The sequence below is a fragment of the Chamaea fasciata genome, unplaced genomic scaffold, assembly GCF_029207755.1.
Source record: "Chamaea fasciata isolate MVZ Bird 193981 ecotype frontalis unplaced genomic scaffold, bChaFas1.0.hap1 SCAF_4, whole genome shotgun sequence".
NCBI lineage: Eukaryota > Metazoa > Chordata > Aves > Passeriformes > Sylviidae > Chamaea > Chamaea fasciata.
In genome coordinates this window covers 78,437,185-78,462,172 of record NW_027094089.1, presented here as the reverse complement: position 1 = coordinate 78,462,172, position 24,988 = coordinate 78,437,185, and the positions used below count along the sequence as shown (strand labels likewise).

At 40.0% G+C, this 24,988-nt stretch overlaps 1 protein-coding gene across 1 annotated transcript in view; it reads right to left on the bottom strand.

Annotated features, from left to right (window-relative positions):
- The window catches only part of LOC136289064 (connector enhancer of kinase suppressor of ras 2-like), a 144,681-nt gene that overhangs the window by 56,033 nt on the left and 63,660 nt on the right, over positions 1-24,988 (bottom strand). Inside the window, exon 3 of the mRNA XM_066182529.1 lies at positions 5,596-5,759. Coding sequence (XP_066038626.1) covers positions 5,596-5,759 — 164 coding nt within the window. The remainder of the gene's footprint in view (positions 1-5,595; positions 5,760-24,988) is intronic.

Sequence of the window (24,988 nt, the reverse complement as noted above, 5' to 3'; positions counted from 1 at the left end):
ATTTTTGCCTCTCCCCAGTAAGACGAGAGTCCTGCACACACCTGTAAAATCCCAGGGCTTTAAGCAACTCTGAATTTTTTGTACAAACTTAATTATCTTCCTTCAATGTCCTCTTCCTAAGAGAAATTTGAAAACACCAAGATTGTCAGCAGACTTTTAAAAGAAAAAAAACAAAAACCCAGAACAACCCCAAACCCAGACAATCCTTAAAGTCAGTTATTTTTCCAAGTTGTATGATTTGAAAGGCTAAGAAAGAATGAAGCTGCTAATTAGACTAATCAAAAGATGATACACATGTTCTAGTATGTGCAATAATTAACCCACTCAATTCAATGGTATTAATTCAGTGTTTTGGCACAGCATAATAAATAGCACTGGACTGCCAAAAGCTGAACTTCTTTTCCAGTTGAAATTAATAAAGCTCTCTGGATGCATACATGTTAGTGGAGACAAAAATAATGCATGTGCCAGGTTCCTCATTCCACTGAGGAGATGGAATATTTCATCATCTCTCACCAAGAGGGATGGCATTCCCTTCCAAAGGAAGGAGATTTATTTCCATCTACTCAAGCATCAATATATATATGAAATGAGGATTTTAGTCTAGAATAATTACCTTTGAATAACCCTTGAAATACGGGTGGAAAAGAAGTATTTGACACATAGAATGATTTTTTTTTTAAGAGTGAAGCTTGTTTACAAATCAGGTAAAGTAAGAAAAAATACTTCCTAATATACTTGCAAAATTGACAAATCAAAAAGTGTATTAGCAGAATGAAAAATTAAAAGGATCTCAAGAGAGATCATCATAGGTGTGGCCATTAAAATAATATTAATTGAGGAAAAACTTGAATAATTTTAATTCAAAAGAGCAATGTTATCAATAGATACAGAGGCAGCTCTGAAAGGCCTCACCTTCACCATGGTGTGCTTCAAAATAAATCACTGCTTTCCACCTGACCAACTAATTCCTATTGCGGTTGTAATTTTCTTGGGGAGATGCCTAATAAAGAAATATATTAGAATAATTATAGAGGAAAAAAAAGAATTTGTTTGGTAGCTGTGCCCCATACATTATTAAAAAAACAACAACAACAACAACAACAACAACAAAACAACCCAAAACAAACAAAAAAAACCCCAAAAACCAACCAAACAAAAAAATCCCCCCCCCCCCCAAAAAAAAAACCCCACAAAACAACCAACTAAATATAAATTAAATTCCTGCAGTTGTTGTAAACATGTTGACCATGGGTGATTTTATTGTGCCTTCTGGTGGAAAACCCACCCTGCCTGGATTGTGCCTTTGCAGAAACTGCAGACAAAGTTTCTAATCTCTGTTTCTCCTTGAAATTTCTCTGCAGCACAAGGCCTTATTTCACAAGTTGAATGCCTGTGAATTAACAGTACTTTTAATTACTTGAGATATAATCTCTATTGGAGCATTCTTTTCATTTCCCATTCATTTTTCATCCTTTCATTATCAGTCTTTCTTCCCACTGGATTGTTTATATTTTAATTCGTGCTGGATTTAACAATATACTGACTCCAATACTGTCCTAATTAAATTAAATTTACTGGCAGATTTGAATAGCAACCCATGTTGACCTCAAAAATATTCCTTTTTCTTGCTTCCGGTATATTTTACTCTCTATCAAAAAGTTCTTTTCCCCAGACCATGCTACTTCTTCAAATTCAGCCTCTCTGCAACAAGTCCTCCAATAGATATCCCAATTAATATTTCAACTTCAATAAAGTTACAGACCAAATCCAAGTGGCTTACAATTTTTACTCCCTAAATGTTATTTAGGTCACTTCAAATAAAAAAATTGCAGAGCAGTTTCTGACCACCCTAGCAAGAAAGGACTTTGATGTTCCAGACTGGACTTTTTCCCCACAGCCATCATTCCTAATTTTCTTCATAATTAAAGCACAACTCAAAAATGTCTTTCCAGAACAGCTGAAGAACTGAAGCTGAAAGTGAAGCTCACCTGTGACTTTGCATTTCATAGCACACGCATTTACCCCTCAGCAAGCCCAAGATAGTGCCTGTACTTTCTTTCCTACAGAGAAAGTTCCTCTCACCTTTCGCACTCAGACCTTACCCTTTCATAAAGGAGATTATTTTAACATTTGAAATTATTTAACTTTCAGGTAAAATAAATGCACTTCTATATCACCAAATTGCATGGGAGTATTGAATACTCTTATTATTTTTTTTTCTTTCCTGCTGCAAATCATCTTCCAGTGTGGAATCTTTTCTAGTTAGGATTCTCATAAAAAATTCCTATCTGAATTCAGCTTGCTTTCAAAAGAAGAGTGAATGTAAAAATCATGTCAAGGGCTGATGCACAACATCAAACCCTCCCTGCCTTTAATAGCTTGCTTTTGGAATCTGGCTAAGAGGTAGTTTGGGAATGGGAATAAAAAACAGGAGTTTCCTCCTTTAGTTTTAGTTTCTTCTTGCGCTTAGAACCTTCTTTACAGGTCAGCATTTGGTTCTGGGGGGAGGAATTCTCCACTGCTTGCATCCCTGGAACAGCAGCCAAGGCACCATTCTTAGTGTAATCCCACCAAAACCCCACTACTCATCCCACAAAAGCCCATGGCCCTTAGACCCTTAGGAAAGTCATATTCCAGTATGTCCAAAGGGCTGGAGCTCAGATAGTCAAATTTCCCCAGGTTTCCTAGAGCAGCAGAGATGTTCTGCAGGTAAACCCCTGCCCAGTGTGAATTCCTGATCACTCCTGTGCTTTCCTGGGAGATTTCTCCAGCCCCTGGAGCTGCTCCTGTTCCCAGAGCTGCACAACCCACCCTGCTGGGATGGACTGTGGATCCTGCTGATGCTGCCTGGGAGAAATGGGTCATCGAACTTGGGCACTGCCCATTGCCAACCAGAAATCAATCCAGGAATCCATGCACGGGGGGAAAAAAAAGAAATCAATGCTCATTGACATGGCCCAGCCAGGGCTGACAGGCAGGGCACAAGCAGGGCATGGATGTGGACAGGGATGGGAGCAGAGCTATCCCACACACATCCAGATCCATCGAGGGTGTTTGGGACTGGGAACACACAAAGATGGACAGAGGGAGGGACAGAGCAAACTGCTGATGGTACCTTCCCCTCCACAGGTGGGATTTTAAAACCCAACTGTTGGGAATTGGTGCTTCCCCTCTCTTTTTAGGACAAAAAGTGTTGAAAATAAAATTAAAGTATTTATGTTTATGAATTTATAAACAGAGCTTGTGCTCTGCACCCTGCCCCTACTTCCAACACACAGAGAGTGCATTAAAGCATTGATTCCTGACTGCCTGGGGCTCTGTTTTACCTGACCATAAACTGTATTAAATTTGTTTGTAATGCAATTCAAGGAATCAGGGACTAAATTAAGCATTCCTGAAGACATTCTGATTTCATTAATTTCCTATATGTTAACTCCTGTTTAGTGGCATAAACAAATCAGAGATACTCTATAGTCCCTTTAAAAACTACATTTGAAATATTTCCTCGGGCTTTTTTTAAACTAGCTGTTCTAAAAATCCATATCAGTGAGCAATTCCAAATCACAATTTTTTCTGGACACAGAAAAACAGCAGTCAGACATTAGTGCAAAAATCTACAAATTTTTCAAGAGTTAGCACAGAATAAGAATACAATTGTGATACTTCAGAAATGTATTTCAGCTCATAAAGGCAGCATCAGCTCTCCTCTCATTCAATTATTGCCATTATTTTAAATAATTAAAGCGAGATCCTTTAATAAAGCTTTTCGATTGCATGGATCTGAACCCTAATAAATGAGTACAGATTTAAAATAGATGTTACACTGAGTCTGGTAAAACTTTTCAGTGATCCTGCAAGTATTGAAGAAGATGATGTAGGGAGAGCCAAAGAGAAATGTCAGAAGCAGGAGAATACCCCCAGGAGCAGAGCTGCAGGCAGCAGACTCGCTCAGCGGAAAGCACACGGAACAGGCAGGGAGAGAAACATTTAGAAACAGGGAAAAAAAAGAAAGAAAAAGACATTTTAGTGTCAGTGTGAGAAAGGAAAGGAAAGGGCTGAAAGGCAGAAGGCAAAATAGATGATACCAGGAGCTGGAAAATCCCCATCCGGCTTCAAAAGGAAAAGTAAGGTCATGAGACAGCACAGCGAGAGCTGCACTATTGACCAGCAGCAAAAAGTACATTTTCTGTGGTTAAAAAAGAAAAAAGAAAAAAAGAAACAAAAAAACACTAAAAAGAAACACCCACACACAATAAAAGAGTCAGCAGGGTCCTCCTCAGGGACACACTTGACTGAAGGGACATGTTCTTCCAGAGGAAACTTCTGTGGGCTGCTGTTCCCGAGGAGTGTCTGGGCACAGCGGGCTTTGCTGGCTGGTGACACAACGTGACACTGGGGGCTGTGCTGGTTCCTTTGGGACAGAAAACGAGGTTTCCAGGGAAAAAATCCAGAGTCTGGGTCCAGATGTTTCCAAAAGGCCCCAGCTGTTGGCTTCTGCAGCACACACCTGCCCCTAAGGCATTTCCCTTCTCTGACAAAGCTGTTTCATTTGGAGGGGCAGAACTCAAGGCACACTGAGGGTATTTTGTCATTCAAGGTATAGGAAAGAAGAAGATGAATAATAAGAGATACTTAATTTTATTTTTTTTTTCCCCCAGACCAAGTGCATTTTACCTCACTTTCTTCTATATTACTTCTACGTGCCAGTTTCCCTCTTGGAAACAATTTCTCTTTATCAAATTCCCACAGGATAACCCAGATATTCAAACGGAGAATTCCTGATACAGAAGTAAAATATTATGATTTTTGTGTGTAATTTACCTATGTAATTTTACTATTTTGTGCTTTAGTACTTTGAATATTCTTTCACCTGTCCAGCTACATGAACAGAAGTTATTTTGTCTTTAGAATTAAGTTAATTGATCACATTTTATTAGCTGGTAGGTATAAAAGAAGAGGAAAAAATAATTTTTTGATATCAAATATAGTTAAGAGGTTAACTGAATTAGTAACCTAGTAATTATTAATGTGAGTAAATCACGTCCTTCCAAATGCTTGCAGATTGCTAAAAAAACCCAAACTCAACTTTTAGTCGACACACTTGTCTATAGTTCAGATAAAGTCAAATTTACCACTCCAGTCTCATCTTAACGCTCATTTTAAACAATCTTCCAGTCTAATTAGCATTACCTTCTGGCTGTGTAGTACCATCCCTTTGAATGCTGGCATGGTTAAACCACTCAGGTCTACTTGGTTCAGTGCAGTGTGGCGAATGTCAGTGAAATACGAGGGCATATGGCACGTAATTACAGAACCATATGGATGCCAGGAGTGATAGTCAACAGCATTTGAACGCAGGACCAAGAAAGTCAGAGGAAAAGCAATCAAAGACCATCACACATAATCATTAAATGGATAAATATAGTTTCTGTGCAGCTGAGAGAAGCCAGGACATGTCTGTCCTTTATTGAAGCAAAGCCACCGTGGCTGTCTGAGCATGTGGCCGCAGAGGAATCTCTACATTATTTTCGGTTTGGTTTGTGAATTCATAAATGCAGCTGATCAAGGCGAGCGATGCAAGAAATCACTTACCAATGCACAGAGCAGATCAACTGCTTCCAGGATCAGCTCCTGGTGGCCAATGCGAGTCACTCCCAGCTCCTCCAGCTCCTGGTGAGTGATGTGCAGCAGCTGCTCCCCGTTGATCTTCTCTCTCTCAAAGTTTTTGATGTATTGTTGGAGGCAATCATCGAGGCCTGGTTAAAAAAGCCAAGAGCACAGATTCAGAGAGCAGAGAAAAACCCGATGGAACACATCTACAGCTCACAAATACATAAATATCTTGGGAAGGCAAGAGTCCTTACCTTGTTTGGAGCTATTATGGAAAATGTGCAATGAAAACTATAATTTAACTCACATAATACAGCACATGCTGCTGAAGAGAGAAATTTATATTACTGATGTTATTTTCAACATTTTCAAACATTTTAGTAGTAATTCTGAGCCTTCATGGAGATGAGGGAAGGACAAAGCAGCACAGAGAGTGACATTATAAAAAACCTTTTTCTTGTGATGTCACAAAGACCTAAATATAAGTTTACCTTATGATTAGGAACAAATTCTTCCTGTAACTCTTCCAGGACTCTTCAAGGTCATAGAGTTTGGCTGTCCCTGATCAGGAAGAGTTTTTCAGGCTCAGTAACCACCCACATTAACTCTGCTGCACCCACTGCCAATTTTCACCCCACCTTGTCCAGATTTCTGAATCCAAACAACACAAAAATGGTTTTGGTACAACACCTCCAACTAAGAATACAATTTTACCCATGCACAAAGACTTGTTCCGTTTCACCCTGAAGGCTGATAGGGTGAGAATAATAGATTTTTTTTTTGTTTCTCAGACCAGAGAAGAAACTGATTAATGACACTGAAAGATTTTTTTCTTCCTCCAAATCTGTTTCTGAACCACACATGCCTTGAATTTCCAGCCAGAGCAGTAAGTTGAACAGGGATCTACTACTGAAAGCCAAATGAGGTCTCTCAGAGGTCCTTCAAGGGCTGTCAGATTCAACAGAAACCTGGTGTGCACATGATTTTCTAGAGACCTACAAAGTGCACCTTCAATAATTTCATCTACCTAGTAAAGTAAAACACTGATTCTCAGTGATTTGCCCTGCAGTGATCCAAGTAAATCCACGATCCATAAAATTACAGAGATCCAGACATCACAGAAATAACCAACTTGGACATTTATGACAAGTCCCAAAACGTAATTTCTGCACACAGCCATTATCAAATTGACGTCAAGTCTGCAGAGCATCTGAGAAAAAGAGTTCTGACACCTTGTAAGGGTGTGCTGGGTGTCACCACTTACACCCCAATTAACACAATTCAGCTGGGACAAAAGGTCTGTGAGGACAGGAGAATGGAATGAAACAAACCAACGTGTTCATCCTCAGTCCCTAAATACAGGGGGATACAGTTGCAGTTTCATTTAATTAACTCTTCTTTCAACATGATCCAGTTATTTACTCTGTAAACTGATAGTCCTAAATTATGTTATAGATTAAAGCTCGTTTACCAAGTGAAGTGCACAGCTTTATATTCACTTACACCTATGTCCCACACAAAGCTAGTACAGTGATAAAAATGTCATATTTTATGGTGTAATTCAAAAGTATGAGGTAGTTTGAGGGATTTTTAAAGCTCAAATCAGCAGTCTGTAACTAACACCTAAACCTTTTCTCTATTCTAGAATGGCCTGCAAATAGGAAACAACTTCTCTACATCTGCTCATTATTTTTAATGATCTCATGAATGGTCTTACATAAGAATAGTTCAGTTCCATTGGCTGAGAACTGCAAATTCTCTATTTATTATTTAACATTTTAAACTCCAAGCTCTTGCATGCTTCTGTTCCCGCTTGCTCAAGAACAATTCTTAAAACCGTTTTAGAGCAAAAATTCCAAACCCCACATCTCCCAGATTTGCTTCCAGGGACATTGCCCCAAAACTCAGAAAAAGTCAAGAAACTGCTAGTATGTATTTAAATTATTTTCAACGAACGCAGATTAATTAAAAAATTTAGAATCAGTGACCACAACAAGCATTGTAGCCTTAAGAGAGATTTAGGAGAACCCGAGTGAATGTGCCACGCTGTGAGAAGCGTGCAGTCAGATGTATTAAACCTGCCTTTGTGCCAGGGAGAATGTATGACAGCAGAGCAAAAAATCAAATTTGTATTATTTGTGCTGCTCTGTAATAGCTCCCCAGGGCACCTTTACAAGGCATTTACTTACTGGTGCAAACAGTGTGGCAGTTGACAAGAGAATATAGAAATATATCATTAAAGGGCCAGGCTGTCTCACAGAATGACAGCACTTAATAAATACACACAAAATAAGAGAGATTTGCCCATTGCTCTCAGCTTTTCTGTCTCTCTGGAAGCAAGCTACTGAAATGTGAAACATTCCAAGGCAGGAATTCAGCATCAGGAGCATCTTTATTGTCAGGGCTCCAAGTGTTTTCACATGAAAATACCCAAGATGAAATTAGAAAGGGTACAGAACGAGCTCATGTTGACTCACCCAAACCAAATGAAATATTTATTTCCTCAAGCCACTCAGGTCTCATTAGGACTCTTTATGCATTTTCCTCCAACATAATTTCTGTTTACAGATAAGTATGAAAGCAGTCCAGATTCATAACTACAGAGAAAGAAGGGACCTTAGCTCTGCTTAGATGTAGGTAAATAAAATTAACCCACTATTCCCAAGATACAGCATCAGTGGCAGGCAAGAAACACAGAAATTTGCAGTTCTCTTGCTGCACATTCTTATTTTATTTATGCACATTTTATAACTCACCAACAACTCCTTCAGAGTGCAATAAAATGATTGAAGAAAAATTGTTTAAACATGGATATTTTACTTCAAAGCCAAGGCTTAATGACCATGATGAGAAAATTACAGTTGGGGTTGGAGAATTTTTATTTTTCCAACCCAGCTGGGCTCAAGGAGTTAACTCACCTTAACAGAAAATCAATGAAGGCTGAAGGCATTTGCTAATATGTCTGTGTTATTTGAGAGGACAATCCAAGAGAAAAGGAGTTATCCATCAGCCCAAGTGCTGAACAAGTCAGCTGGGAAGCAGCTCTGGCTGAACATTGCATTAAAAGCTGTATAAACCCTTGTGCTCAGAAAATGGCCTTATAGAGGGAAATCGGGAGAAACATCCCATAAACCACATCCACTTGAAAACTCTGACATTTTCCTTCTGTATGGTTGGATTCTATGTTCTCAAAGGTCTTTTCCAGCCTAAAATATTCTGTGGTTCCATATTCTCTCTTTCCATTTTTAAGTTAAAAAAAAAATCATATTGAATCCACATGGCCTGGGAAAACTTTATCTCCATATTCAAAGTGCAGAGGAAAAGGAAGCAACTGGAATATATCGACTGCAAACTGTGATTTTGCAAATAGAACATCTAAAGTCAAAGTCAAGGAAACATAGGAAAAAAAGGAGGTAGAAAATAGAAAATTGTTAGGGAGAAAGGGCAGGAAAAGAAGAGCCAGTCAGCTTGAAAATGTTTATTTTTAGAAATGCATCATTGGGGAAAAAAAGAATAATTGAAACAGAAAAACAAAGCAAAACCTTAAAAATATCTCTAAATCAGATTTAGGTAGTTACTCAGAACAAACATTACCGAAGAGATGCCACATATTGTGGGCAATAAGGCTCACTGAGATTAAAATGAATCTTCCCATCAGTGTCAACAAATGGCAGGTTTGGTTTCCATTAATAGCACAAGCATTGTTGCCATGTTATGTAAACATCTGTCCCTTCCCCTCTGTCACTGGACAGAGATATTGAAAACATGACCATTATTGAAAAAAATTACTATAAAATGAATGAAGGGAAGGCCCAAGTTGTTGCCTCTTATGCAGGAATGGTGCAGCCAGGGCAGCTCTCGCAGGAGAACTGCAGGAGCAGGAAGTGTCGAGTGTTCTCCATCCCGGAAGGAATTCCTAAATTCAAAATCTGTAATTTCCCATTTTTCATAGGTCTCTCCCTCACTTACATCCATTTGTTCGCTTCTCCTTTTTTTCCTGTATTTTAATGGATTTTTGCAACTCACTGAAAACTATGGTTTTGTAATCTCTTGTTGGATCTTAGTATTTCTAAATAACAGGATGGGACTGCTGGGAGAGGTTCCTTGGGCTTTATTGCAACATCAGCCTCAGTGCAGGGTGAGACAATTGAAAGATGGCAACAGCTCACGTCTTGCCAACAGCAGCCAAAAATTCTCTTTGCTACAGGGCTTTTTAAAAGTTTTCTAACCGACAGCAAATTGTTAAGAGCTTACAGACATTTGCACAAACCAATAATTAAAACTACATGTATACCTTATATCTAACTACAGGTGCTTGTGTCATATTTCTTATTACTCAGGAACTTTTTATACTCTCCTAACAGAACCTCATTATTAAACTTTTCTATTATTTTGCTTAACACATTTTTCTACTGGCTGAGTAACTCTCCACGGCACAAAAACCACTCTTTTATTGTTTTGTGTCCTCATTCTTGTATCCTTTTAACTTTAGGCTTGCATCTGCGCTGCTATGAAAGCTTTCTGCTTTTTCTATTTCCCACAATCTCTGCTAAAAAATTCCTGCCCAAACGATGGGCTTGCTGCTTTCTCCATGAGAATTCCCGGGGGAAAATGCAGCTGGAGCAGCAAACCCTGGCTGTGAAAGGGAGGGGCAGGGCAGGTCCCTGCCAGCTCTGCCTGGCACAGGCACAGCAGCTCCCACAGGAGCTCTCCCTGACAGATGAGGGGATGCAAAACCAGCCCCTCTGTAGGAAAATGCAGCTTTGCGTTTTAGGTTTTAGGGTGAAAAAGAAGGGAAATCTTCTCAGTGGGAATGCATTGACCGCTCCTGGCTTCAGCACTGCTGCAAAGAGGGGTGAGAGCCCACTGGTAAAATCACTCTGGATCGAGGGTCCGACAAAGTATTCAATGTTTTTCCTGATTAAAACCATATTTAGAAATTAAAAGAACATAGCACAACTCTAAACTCCCAGTTGCATGAAGGGTTGTGCCCAATAAAGGATCTGAGGTAGAAGTATCTGTTCGACCTGGATCCAAAGGACAAAAGCTGAAAGTTGATGGGATGATTTGTTTGATCAGCAGAATTACACTTTGGCCCGCCAAGACAAATTAATAACCTATTAATGCGCCTCATTTGACTAATAAAAGCTGTAAAACAACACTGTCTCTGCTCTTGCAGACTGGTGACTTGTGAAAAATCAACAGATCAAAGTGAAACAGGGGCAAATATCAATTTTCAAATATTGTTGTGCTGTTGTTTCTAGACTCACAAGTCCAGAAAATCAGCTCTTCACTCATAGGAAATATAAAATCTCTCACTACTGTGCTGGAAATTCTCTGGTTAATTGGAAAAGGCAGCATGAACTTCTGCTCCTGTCACAACCTTCAGTTTATACATGCAGATCTGCTTAAATATATCCAGCATTTAACAGCATCCACAGGCTCAGTCCACAAGTAATTTTTACAGAAAGCAAAGAAAAGCTGGGTGTGGTGGTTTTTATTTAAAGAACAAGGGATATTTTCCATATAAAGTAATATTTAGCAGCTAGCTAGAAAGATCTGGAAGGAATTGACTGGTTGGCTGGGGACTGGCGAGAATTCATGCCTCTTCCTAAATGCAATTTTATTGAATGCACACATCAATTCAGCTGTGTTCTTGATCAAAATCCCTTTGATTTATTACCCTGGGCTCAGGCACAGTGAAGCCTTTCCAATTCTTATGTAACTTGCAACAAGGAAAATCATCAGGTGGGTATTTTTGCTGGTGACGTTCACAAGCTTTTTAAGAATTATTCAGTCCAAATAAAGGAAAGGCATAATCCTCGGGGCCATGTTCACACTAAGCTGACTCTCAAATACCAGATACTTTTTCCTAAACTCTTCAGAAGGAAAAATCAGAACTATTTAGAGCATCAAGAGAAAAGGATCTTCATACCACCACAATTCAGAAAGAGACAGATGGATCGTGTTTGAAAACATTGTAAAACACCAAGCTTGGAGTATTTCAGGCCTCAGCTTTCCTAAACTTCAGAGTAGATTTGAAATCCAAGGATTGAAGTGTTTGGCATCTTTAAGCCTATGTGTCACAAACCTGACCTAGAGAAATATAATAGCTAGGTTACAGAATTTCACCAAAAAGTGCATTGAAAATGCCAAGATACAGCAGAAATTCATGAACACAGAAAAGGAAAAAAAAATTCCAATTTTTCTGAAAAAAACCCAAACCAACCAACCAAAAAAACAAACAAACAAACAAACAAAAAACACCCCTCAATTCTGGCTTTATCTGACCTTTGAATGCTTGACTGTGCAAGTAGAATGTGTTTAAATGTTGCTTCCCGGCTGAGTTTCCTCTGCGTCACTCCGATATTCACAGGGATACAGATGGATGTTTTAGATGCAAATACAGGCAGACTTGTGCTGCTTGAATTTACAGATCCTCATCTGCATGAACAGGAACTGGGGCGGGATGAGCACTCTGAATTAATGCTTCCCAGGCACCAACTGACACCAAAAATGTTGGCTTCCATTCCAAGCTGCAAAGTGGATGGAAATGCACTGGGCATAAACTCTTCCACTGGTGTCAGGCCACTGCTCAAGGCTGGGCAGCCCATGAGGTACTTCCTTTGCTCCATGCTTCTCTCCTGAGAGTGCCAGGATCCACAGGAGCTCTGCGATCTGCCCTGTCCAAGCCCTCTGCAGACACATCTGGGCTCTTGACAGCTGGAGCAGTTCTGCATTTCTGCCCTTCATTCCGAGGGCTCCCCGCTCCTCATCCTCCCCATCCTTATCCTGCAGCTGTCCCTGGCTCAACAGTGTCAGCCACAAGAACCCTCTCCTCCTCTTAGCACAAAATTCTGGGGATCTGTCCCCTAAAAAGCCATATACAAAATATACAACTAAAAAGTTGTATATTTTCAACTGACTTCATTCACTGCCAACTTCCATTTCCCCGTATCCCATTTTTTCTCCTTCCACACTGCCTCTATTCTTTTATTTTCTATCTGTGAAAAATAAGAGCTTGTCAGCTCTGCCTTCTCTGTAACCAGCAGGGAAGCAGTTTTGGGAGAGCATGAGCTGGAAACTTCCAACCTTGCTCCTCTTGTCTCCCTGGAACAGGTCAGAGCTTCACTCACAGATCCCACTCACAAAGGGACAAACTCCTCAGGGAATAGAAAAATCCAAGGCAAGTTCCTAAGTGCCCTTGTTGTTCCCCTCCAAAGTGTCCTCTTCCAAATCAGGACAAACACCACTGTTCCCTCACCACAGGGCATGTTTGAGACACAGACCAGCCTCCCAAATTCTACCCCATGAGCAAAACCAGTGGGAATACTACTTCACCACTGTAACTTCATTATTTTATTTTTAGTACAGCTAAAGCAAAGGGCTTTCCCATAATCTCACTGCCTATAAGTCCAAGATCTTTCCAGCAGCAATTTTCTAAGATAACTGTGTTATCAAGACAAAAACTGGGCTAAAATTATCAATATTTTAAGAGTTCACAGCAGCTGAAAAGGTTCTGTAAGGGGATGTGTCAAGCAATATTAATAGCAAACGAACAAACTGCTGAACTAATAAAATTTGATTTAATGATATGCCATCACCCTTAAACTGACATTCATATATATGAAGTAAATGACTTAATATAGCTCTGCCTTCATTACCTATGTATGAATAATAGGAAGTGAAGCCATTCTAACTTTGTCCCCAACATTTGACAGGTGTCGTGGAGTTGTGGGATTACCACGGAAGTAATAAACAGCATTTTCAGGAAGCTTGCTGGAACTAGACCTGACCACAAAAACGTTTCTGGAAGAGATGTGTCATGCAGAGAGAATGGATCACATTTTCAGACCCAAGTGTGTGCTCCTTGCTGCCACATTTCCCAACAATTTAACCTCGAGATATGTCACTGATGCTGTTGGTGAGGAACTTCCCATAAAAGTGACAAAACTCAGAAGCATCTTAATTAGCTCCATGTACTAATGAAAACCCACATCTTTCCTTAGCCTCATTAATTTGCTCTTTGATGAAGATACAACCACAACCCCCAGTCGTTCCTGCAGCAGCATAGCTGAGGGATGACCTGGAAGTGCTCACAAGCCTCCAAAGCCTCCAGGTTCAGACCTCCCATTTAGCTGAGGAAATTATTCCACATTCCAGAGTGTTTGAGCTGAGGACACTGGGACCCTGAATTTGTTACATTTATTTTAAAAGAGAAATGCTATGGCCCAGTGCAAGGCAAGTGCTTCTATTTCCTGCACTGGACTACGTAAACACTGCTTTATTTTTTTGGGACCATGTTTGGTGGGAGCCTGTCCTGACAGAAGTGCTGGTTCCAGCACAGACGTCCTGTAATACGTATCAAAATTTTAAAAACCACTTTTAGAACCAACTAACAAGACAACACAAAATATTTTTGGCCTTGTGAATCTATCTAGAAGAATATTCATGATTTGTTCTCAACCCAAAATGCAGAACCAGCACAATAAAACTCCTAAATCTCTTTGTGCAATCACAAAAGAGCAAAGATCTCTGTGTCAGAACAACTCAGGTGATAACAAACATCTCTGGGATCAGTAAGAACACTGAGAAGAAACAACATCCACCCTTTGAAGATAAGGGATTGTGTTGCCTAGAAGTGGAGAATTAATGTGATCAGGGTTCACATTCCTCCTTTTTGCAGCAAGTGCCAAAGGTTGTGTTCTCCTCTGCCCGGGTTGGAGGGCAGGGGCAGAGGAGAATTTTCCAGTTCTTTACTTCCCAGACATGTTTTCGCAGTAACCGTTAACTTGCTGCCAAAGATTGCAGGGGGAAAAACCTCTCACTGTAACAAAACCAAACAAAATCCCCAAAACCATCAGGACAAGGGAACAATTCTTAGGCAGAAAGATGTTAGGGAATCAGTATTTCCTTCACTAGAGCCTGAGCACATTGAGGTGAGTTTATTCCAGACAGTTTCCATTTTAGAAAGGTTAACAAGTCTAATAAGGAAGGAGCAGCTTTAACCATGTCTCATCTACAAGCACTTATCTTAAAAGCAAAAGTAAAAGAACAAATAAATATAACTGAAAGCTCCTTCCTCCACGCTTCTGAGGATTTATCCACCTTGTAGTCTGCACAGGAAAGTCTTAATCACAGATTGACCTTCAAAAAACTACTTTGGTGTCACAAAAAATGAAACAAAATCCTCACGCCAAGGAAGTTCTTGTACAAGTACTACAGGGATATGCCTCATTTGTCCCTGTCTTAAAAGTGAACAAAAAATTACTGAAGAGTGAGATAACGAGCCTGTCTGAGCTAATCAATAGAGAGGAAGTAACTTGTCTGACAAAATTCATGTAATAGCAAGACAGACATTTAAAGGTCTGTGAAATGAGTCCTGCCCTTAAAGTATCTCTGATCACTTTGCAACGGGGCTGCACATTAAATTCAGTTCATCACCATATCAAACCCCCAGTGTCACAGATGCCTCAGAACAGTGACTTCCCAGCCAGAATACGTCTGAAAAACCTGAAATTTCCTGAGCCACATCTACAGCTGCAGAATGTTCTCAATCAACCAAACTCGTGTGGGACAGGCAGAATCCCCAGGTCACATCCTCCCCTGACAACTGCTAATGCTTGCAAAGCTGAGGGGGATAAAGAGCTGACAGAGGAGAATCAAACAAAAAGTGCTACAGATGTTTCAGTGCCAAAATACATTAATTCTTGTTTCGACTTCACTGACATATTTTGCTAAAAATCCCAGATATCAAAAGAACAGCCAAATCCAGTGTAGGCGTTTGGAGTGAAAAGCCCAAACAAATCAGATTTCTGCTCAACCCAATTTCTTCAGCAGCTACGAGTCCATGACCTAATTCATGAGTCAGAGTTTAGACACCTGCAAGATGCAAATTCCCAAAGTAGAAGGTGGCCTCGGCAATTCCTCGCACAGTTCTTCACAGAGATGCCAAAAATCAGATTGCTGCAAGAAATAAAGAAAAGGGGGAGCACCTGATCTTTCCCCAGGGATATTCAGAAGCACTGGTGTTGGCTTCTGTTGGTAACTACTCAGCAAAGGCTGCAGATCAGTTGTTTCTGGGGTTTCACCCACATCTCTCCCATTCGTTTTTTTTTCCCAAGGATGTCACTCACAGCACTGCAGCTCTTGTTTACGCCATCCTGTTGACTCTGTAAATCTGAATGATCTTAAATGAGGCTCTTTCCTTAAGCAGTTTGGAGGAATTAGCTCTAGCAACCAGTGGGGAGCTCAGTTAAAAGTCAGGTCGTTGGCAGGAATTGTCAATTACGGCAATTCCCAATCTAGGAATCCATATTTTTATCAATACAAACTATACAAAACTAACAAAAGCAGGCAAATATAAAGAAATCCCAGAAGTAAGACTTATCAGACTGCAAATCCTCCTGAAGAAGCTTTTCCCTTTCCTTACATTTCCCCATTTTTATTCCGTGTTTCTGCTCCATGTTGATACCAGACAAATGCATTATGGTTGTTATTGAACAAAATGAGAGCTAGAAATTTTTATTCACTACCACTTTTCATGCAGTGCCAGATTAAGATAGATTAAGTCTCCGGCTTCAACTACATGATGAAAGATATTACTACATCTTAAATCACTATTATTTTGTGTTTTAATTCTGAATTCTAAATGTTTTGCTGTTTGATCTGGACATAGTTTATCCAAGATTAAATAGTTCTGTGAAGTAACATGAAACAAGCAAGAATCTTATCATATCTAAAAAACTACATAGCCTAAAGTCCACGAATAAAATATGATTACAACCCAATGGATAAGAAAAATCCATCCATCAAAGCAATAATTCAGTACCAAAAAAAAGTAAAAATCAAGTGATTTCAAGATATTTCAAAGACATAGGATGTCGCTCACTCATGTGTTTGAAAAAAGACTTTTTAAAATGCCTAAGATGATTAAATCTTTGGCATGGCAGCGTGCAAAAAAGGAAATAGGGTCAGCCTAAGGCTTGAATTTCAATCCCTCTGACAAGGAAGCACCAGGCTGGAAGAACTGCAGAGTTCCCTACTACCATTCCTAGTTATATTTATGCTCTGCACAGATAAATAGTTAAAGTTTTTCTTTCAAGTCATCAGACAAGGAGTAAGAGATACCCCATAGTAACGTGTAAGTGCAGTCCATAAACCCTCTAAACAGACATGCTGGTGAAAAGGTAAATGCAATAACTGTAAAAATACTCTATTTACCAGGATAAATCAATTATGTGTCAGCAAAAGTAGCACAACATGAACTAACATTTCTGGGGACATTCCCCATGGCTTCTTTTGCACTTCCCTCACAGCCTTCTCCAGTAAAGCCTCAAAAAAGGAAATTCTCCTCTGGTTTATTTTTCATATAAGCCAGAGAACAGAACGTGAAGGACAAGAGAGGTGAGCTGGCTCCTTAAGCTCACTGAGCAAGTGGTTTGCTCTAACAGGATCAAACCAAGTGTAACACAGAAACAATGAGTTACTGGGAAAGGTGAGTGTACAAGGTACACTTTCCTGTATAAAAGAGCTGTGATGTGAAAAAAGCAGGAAAATCAAAACTGAGATGGTCCAAAAAGATCAGATGCATGACTTTCATATTTATTAAACACTTCTTCTTGAAATAGTTGTGTGATTATTTTTTCCTAAGTTGCCATTTTCCTGAACTTTAAGAAATATCACATGAAACAAAGACAATCTCATCCTCAGAAATTAGGATGTTATTAATTTCTCCATTAAAATGCATTGTGCCACCTATTGCTGCAATTTCTCCTTCCTGGAACGCTACTTGGTAAATTAAAATGTAAATCTGGCTTCTTCAATCACTCTCAGCACATATGGAAACACTCAGTGCATCCAGAATCCAAGAGGTTTTTCTATCCACCATTTAAATATTAGGAAGAGCAAAAATAAAACTTGAAAAAAAACCAAAAAAACTTGAAAAGTTCTTCCATGAGGGTTATGACAGCTATAATTTATGAAGGAAGTGTTGCCATTTACATCAAGGGTTCCACCCCACAGTGCTCAGGAGTGGAGGGGCTGCACCCAGAGCAGCTCTGGATGAGCTGGGCTCCTCCAAAGCACAATCCCAGCTGCTCCTGATGCCTTAGGATTTCAGCTTTTATATTTTTCATATATTTGTAATCCTGCAGTTCTTTAGTGAATGACTCTAAACTTCATACACAGGGTGAGCTGCTGCTTCCCCTTTTTGGTCAGACACAACAATTCCTCTCTAAGCCTGGGAATCGAGGACACCTTTCTGTCTCAGGCCCTGAGAGATCGAGATAAAAGTGAGTTGAGGGGGAGCAAACCTGGGGTAAATGACTTCATTACCTGAAGCTGTAATTGGAAGATTAACCCCCAATATGCAAATGGACCAAACATAAAAGTGTGAAAACCTGTGACCTGTGGTCCATTTTTGGGTGCAGCCCCTGGGGGGCTTCATCTGCCCTAAACATACCTGAAGGCCCTTCAGTAAATGTAACTGCTTTTTATACATTTAATTCTGTCTGGCCCCTGTTTTTTAGCCCCAAAAAGGCATCACCCCAGTGCTGAGAGGATTTTGGGAGCACTGAGCTGCAGTTCGTGCTCCTGCCTGGCCAGGGGACGCCTGGGCTCGGGGGACTGGGGAGGTGGAGGTGGCACTTCCAGCCTGGCTCCAGATGCAGGCAGGGACGGTTTCAGGGCATAAGAGCCTTTCATTCCTAGATCCAGTTTCTGCTGGAATTGTGTGCGTTTCCACCGTGGCTCAGGATGGATCTGGGAGACAAACACCCCACCCTACAAACGACCCCAGACCCCACCCCAGATCAAAGCACTCCCAGCCACAGTCCAAAGTGCAAAACCAGCACAGAGGAAGAGTTATGGAAATGGATTCACTTGTGTGAAATCATTTCAGGCTGCATTAATCACATAGCATCATCTTAATTGGTCTCTTTTAAAAATTAAAGGTTAAGTGCATTATTTCCCTGAAGTGAGCACAAACTATTGATTACCTTCAATCTGAAAATGAATTCAGATATTTCATATATTTTACATATATTAACATTCTCCCTTTTAAAAGCTTTAAAGAGATCTACTTTAGATAAGACATCTCTACCATCATATCCCTCCCTAGTTCATGGCCTCTGTAATTAAGAATTTAAAGGACTTCAGAAGCAAAAAGTTGTCAATTTTATCTTAAACACAGCAGCTGTTTAAGACTGAATTTGGACTTCTCCTTTACTATCCTTTTGTCAATTGCAAGTTACATTCTTAAATGTAGTTTAAGTTCCTTGATAATGTAGATGAATTGACAATACTACTCAGTGTTTCTTTTCCCTAAAAATGTATGAGTGGGATTGGAAAAATTCAAATTACGATCTTTAACACACATCTAACCATGTTGTTTGCTCTCTGTGAGCAATTTGCAGATTCTAACTTAAAGAAAAAAAAAAATCAGATGCTTGCAAAAATGCTAAAAGTCATTTACAAAACTTGAATGTCCTTGACTTACTTTAGTCATTTTCAGGGACAGAATGAAAAATTAGTATTTCCTCTAGAGGGCTTCAGGATCTGTATTATTTCCCAAGTCAGAGTTATATTGCACTGCACTAGTGAGGGTCAGAGAGGCTCCTTGCTGTTCTGATTCCTCCTGCTTTGGGCAAAAATCCTCACAATTAGTGGGGTGCAGAGGTCAGACCCTGATGGTCTTACCTTGATTTGTGTCCTCACGTCCCAGTGCCACTGTGAGAATCCAGAACTGATGGTTATGTGTATATTTTTACTAGAAACGCTGAAGTTAATCAATTTGCACATTGTTTTCTTGCAATTTTGCTCATTAGAGGTTTCTTTAAAGTCTATCTTAGTGCCATACTAATATGAATTCGAAATTTAACTGAACTACCTAAAGCAATGCACGTATGAAAATTCATATATCAAATAAATGTTGATGATGATGATTATCTTATTATTTTTAATTTTTCTCTAAGACTATTGTTATAATCCTGCTAACCAAGTTTCTGATGCAGTATTTATATGCTAATATAAAATTTAATTGGAATTCAGGACTTCAAACCTGACCACTTTACTATCTCCATGTCTGCCACCAGAAATCCTAGGCTTGATCAGTCAAGATATTCTGCTCTTCATTTTGTCATTTTCCTCTGTTTTGGTACAAAACTTTGTAGTTTCTGTCTATTTTACTCCTGAGCCACTGTTATTAACTACCTCTCAGCAGTACCTACTTTTCAAGCTAAATCCTTGACAGTTACAGGAAATATTTTTGAGATTTGTCTCAAGAAGCCCTTGGACAATGCTCTCAGGAACAGGGTGGGATTTTTGGGGAATGTCCTGTGCAGGACCAGGAGCTGATCCTGGTGGTTCCCTTCCAACCTGACATATTCTGTGGTTGTTTAATTTCATAACTGAAACAGCTTCCAGCCTGCACAGATCTCCAAACCAAGCACATTTTCTTTTAAAGTATAAGTTTAATTAGATTTATCTCCCATTCGGTGTTTGTCAGATAATTGGAATCTGTGGAAATCATAACTGGAACTAAAGTTCCCACCCAAAGATCTCCCCTCCCATGGAAAAGACTACTGGACACAAAGATATCTGAAAAAAAAGTTTTTTTATGAATTCTGGTGGGATTGTGGAGGGTCCTATCCTTGGTACCAGCCATTATTTAATACAGGACCCACTGCAGCGATGATTTGTGAGAGTGTGGGCCTTGATTCAACCAAGAACTTAAGTGCCTGCCTCACTTCTCTGTAAAATGCTAATCCTCCAATTGATTTCACGGGAATATTCACGATTCAAATCAAACTCAAGTGCTCTGCTGGAGCCCAGCCAGAGCACGCTGAGCAGAGCTGGGCTCAGCCCACGCTGGCCAAAGCTTTGGAGATGGTCCCATCTAATTTCACAGATCGAAATTCATGTCTCTGGAAGGACTTCCCACAGAAAATTTATACCTCACTTGGAGCCTTCTCCATGTTGAAAAATCCCCTACAGGAATTAATGTCTCCCCTGGTACTTCCTGGTACACATGAGTGCCAATTTGCTCAGTAAAGATGATTTTTGTGAGTGTATTTAAATTTTCCAGAACTGACCCTTCTCACTGTTTTACACTCTAGGAACTTGATGTGCTGTTGACTTAACACCTGATCGTAAAGAAACTACATTCCTTACAAATTTGGTGGGCTGCTGGTAGAAGAAAGACATAAACACTAAAGGAAATTTCATATTCCATCTCATAATACATTCACTGTCTTCCTCTGTCATAACCTTGGGTAGTACCTTGAGAATACTGCAAATACTGCATAACCTTTTAGGGACTTACAGCTATGGCTTTTCAGTGGACTGAGGAAAAAAAAAGAAAATCACCAGGGGATGAAAATATGAGAACAGTGGTCACATTTCAAAGTGAAGTTACTGGCTGCAAAGAGATGATGAGAAAAAATTCCTCCAGACCATGAATGATGGTTGGGTCAGTTCTGGAGACCTGGAGCCAGTGAGGAGCCAAGAGAGGTGGAAGAGTCCTGCTGGGCACTTTTCAGCCCAGGGACAGGAATGTGAGACAGAGACATGAACGAAATTCCTATTTCCATTTTCCCTGGACAAGTCTGTCTCAGCAAGGTCAGGTTGGTAAATACACTGAATCTGAGCTGAAATCAAAGAGATTTGGCTCTACATATGGGAAAGACAAAAGGTCAAAACAAGTTTTTTTTTTTGAAGGATTGAAGGAAAAATCCTTGGAGACCTGACTGATAACAGATGGTACCTCAATGGATGTTCTTTTCATCAGTTTTATGATTAAACACCTTCAAAAGGTGCTCAGCTACCTCCACCTCCCCTTTTAGAGTCAAGAGGAGGCCGTTCTATAAGTTCCACTGGCTCCAAAATGAAGTGATCACCCGAATTTGAACAAGCAATCCAGTGGTGGAGCTCATCAAGGGATAAGTTAAAGCATTTTCTCCCTCCCTTTTTGCAGTGATAAATGCCCAGTCGAACTCTAAATTTTGTTGAAATGCTCTTGTAAGAACTCTCTTTATGCCACTCCAGTTCTATTAGAAAAATATCTTTTAAAAAGGGTGCTAACTAGGCTGAAAACAACCTGTGATGAGTTTACTCCGCCTGTTGGGAAAACTTCAGGTTCCTTTGTCAAACAGGTTGTTACATCCTGCTACTACAAAGTTGGCAATTGTGCCGTATTTTGGATATACTGTGAACACATTTTGATTGGGTTCTGGCAGGCTCCCAGTTAAGCTGAGTTACAATGAATGCCAACAACACATTACAATTTCTTTCAGCAAACACGAGGCCCAGTTTTCAGGCAAGCAGCCATATGCCATGTTCTCACACGCTTCTTTTTCAACCAAAAAGAGCTGAATTTAGCTGTTGCTTGCAAAAGAAAAGGGGGGAAAAAATGACAGTCAATGGATCTCCTCTTATAAATAAATAAAAGCTGAACTTTTCTCAGTGTTCAAATTCACCAAGGGAGAATCAGGGGAGATTCTGATCTGTATGAAATGGCTCCTGGAGAAAGGAAATTCTGTTTCCAGGGCTTGGGGACAGGGGACAGCATGGATGTTGTGGTCCCCCTGTGTTGACTGGGGCAGGGGGTTTGGCTTCCATGGCCATGCACACACCCCAAAGCTGCTGCAAACACCACCAAATCCTGCTGGAGACATCAAGCCTGCCAGTCTGAGGAGGGGTTTCACACTGAAGCAAAGCCCCTTTGAGAATACAGACATTTATTTTAGAGGGATTTCAGAATTTTAGTTAAAAATGCACAAAGAAGAACCGGGCTGGGAAGAGGCACAGCCAGAATTCAGAGTTCAGCCCTTGGTAAGGATCTCATTTCCCACAATGAATATGGATGTTGTTAATCTTTTTAAACCTCACAGAAATGACAGCTCTCTTCTTTGAAGCCTGTCCAACAGAGAAAACAGAATGGGAGAGATAAAATTGACAAAAAAAAAAAAACAAAAAAAAAAAAAAAAAAAAAAAAAAAAAACAAACAAAAAAAAAGGAATATTTTCCAGTCTGGAGCACCTTCCACAGCTGCAATCACCCTCCTGCTGGATAGGGTGGTGGTGCTGCTCTCCAGCTCTTGCCTGCACATTCTGATCCACTTCCTTTGTTAGCAAAGCTCAGACCTCATTATAATTTCCTATTTCACAGGTAGCAAAACTGAACCAAAGAGATGTAAAGCAATTTTCATCAAATCACACCAAAGAGCAGCAGGAGAACTAGAAATGGGCCCTGTGTCTGTTCACAGCTTTCATGTACAGGCTTAATTAACTGGGAAAAATTAGAAACTTCTCTAACCAGAAATGAAAGGGAGCTTACACATTACCTGATCCACCATCAAAATATTAATGGACTCTGAGAGAAGGAAGGGAAATTTATGACATACACTTTGCCCTTTGTTTTTGGAAAAGAATCTTTCAATATTTGCAATAACCACAGTTCAAGCCACATTTTCCTCTAATGCATTTTAGTTTGCAAGTGTTCACAATCAAAATAAATTCCAAGTACTGCAAATGAGACATGGAAAATTACATCCACTTGGTCTATCACATCTTTATCACATTCTTCATGCCAAAAAATTCAAATTACTCTGTATTATGTATGTATTCACACATGCTGTTGCTTGCTCTTTAACTCCCCTTGTTTTCCCACACATCTCTTGTTCATTTTGCAAATGTTATCTTGTCTTTTTCAGTTTAATCCTCTGTACTCCCATTTCTTCATCTCAGTAGCTCAGTTTGGAGAGCGACCCTTCTGTTTCTCCCATTTGCATCCTGCAACCTCAGCTCCAGCTCCTCATTCCTTCCTAACCTGCAATTTGTGGTGCCATTTCTACTGAGGCTCAGCTGAGAGGCTGCTGAGAGCACAGTAATGATGCAGGCATGGCACAATTTGCAGTCCACCCCTCTGTGCAATCCACTCCATCCCCCTCTAAACAATTCTAATTCCATTCCAAGTATGTGCCATTGCTATTTTCCTCTCCTCCCAAACAGAGTCAAAATTCATCCTCTCCACAGGCTTTATCACCAAGTTGGTAAACCATGAAATACATTTTACTCTGTATTTGTCCAAAAGTTAGATGTGTGCTACCATAAGGTTTCTCAAAGTCCTTGTTTTTCAATTACTTAAGCCCAAAGGGTTCTCACAACTCCCCTACAACCTTTTCTCCTATTGCAGTGGATCCCCAGTGCTCTGTGTCTCCTCAATCTCTGATGGGTCCATGGAAGAGTCAACTTCCAACTGCAGTAAGAAAAAAAAAATCTGAAAAACTCCAGGAAGATGTACAACTACAATATCTCATAAATATCTGAAGCATCTCAACATTGTTTCCATAACTGAAAGCCATAATGGACACTTGAAGAATACACTATGAGGAATTCTAAATTTCTGTCTCATTCCACAGGCAAAGTGAGGATAAGGTGCTCCTGCAGCTGCAGCAGCTCTGAATCCTCCACCTGGATGAAAAACGGCTCAAGTTTTCACACCCAGTGCAAACCCTGCCTTTTCAGAAGGACAAAAAAGAATGTGGCTATTGATGTGAACACCACTCTGTTGTGTTTTAGACCATAAGACCTCAGCTGAAAAATTCCTCATTCCAGGAGCATCCTCCAGGAAAACTTGAGTGATTTCACTCTGTTCACCTCAAGGACACCTGCTGCTAAAGATGGCCAAGCAAGGCCTACTTGGAACTTTAAAATATTTTCTTTGTCTGCTGCTGGATTTGCTGCTGTACCTTGAACCTAGAGGTAGAAACTGATTAAAAGCTTCCTCAAATTTACACTTGTCTCCCAGATCCATTTGGTGAAGCCTCACACACACACAAATTGCTTTCCTCTTTCAGTCCCACTCTCCTTGTCCTTTAATTACTCAGTCCTCTCTCATCTTAAGCAGCCTTTGCTTCCCTCTCTCTTGAAAAACATCAAGTCACTCTGGGAATCCACCTCCAAACTCTTTATAGCTCCTCCACCACTTCACCTTCCAAGTCTCATGATGTTATTTTCCCTTTTCCCCGCCTTTTAAAAATTGGCTTCTTTCACATTCCACCCAAACTGCTCCCTTTCATTTCCATAGCCATGGCAGGCAGGGTGTGCTCATGAAACACATTAACAGGAAACTTAAAAGGCTGCATCAATAAAAAGGCTGAAATATTGTCTGAAGAGATCTGTGTGAGTGAGAGCTAGACCAGTAGGAAATGAATGAAATACAGAAATACAACGGGCCGTGCCATCTGGGGACTATTAACAGATTACTGCTACTCTGAGGAGAGTCATCATTTCAGGGAAAAAAGATAAAGCAAAAAAAAAAGAGGAGTGGAAAAGGGAAGAACCTGAGTACCTCAAGAGGACTCCTGACAGAGCTA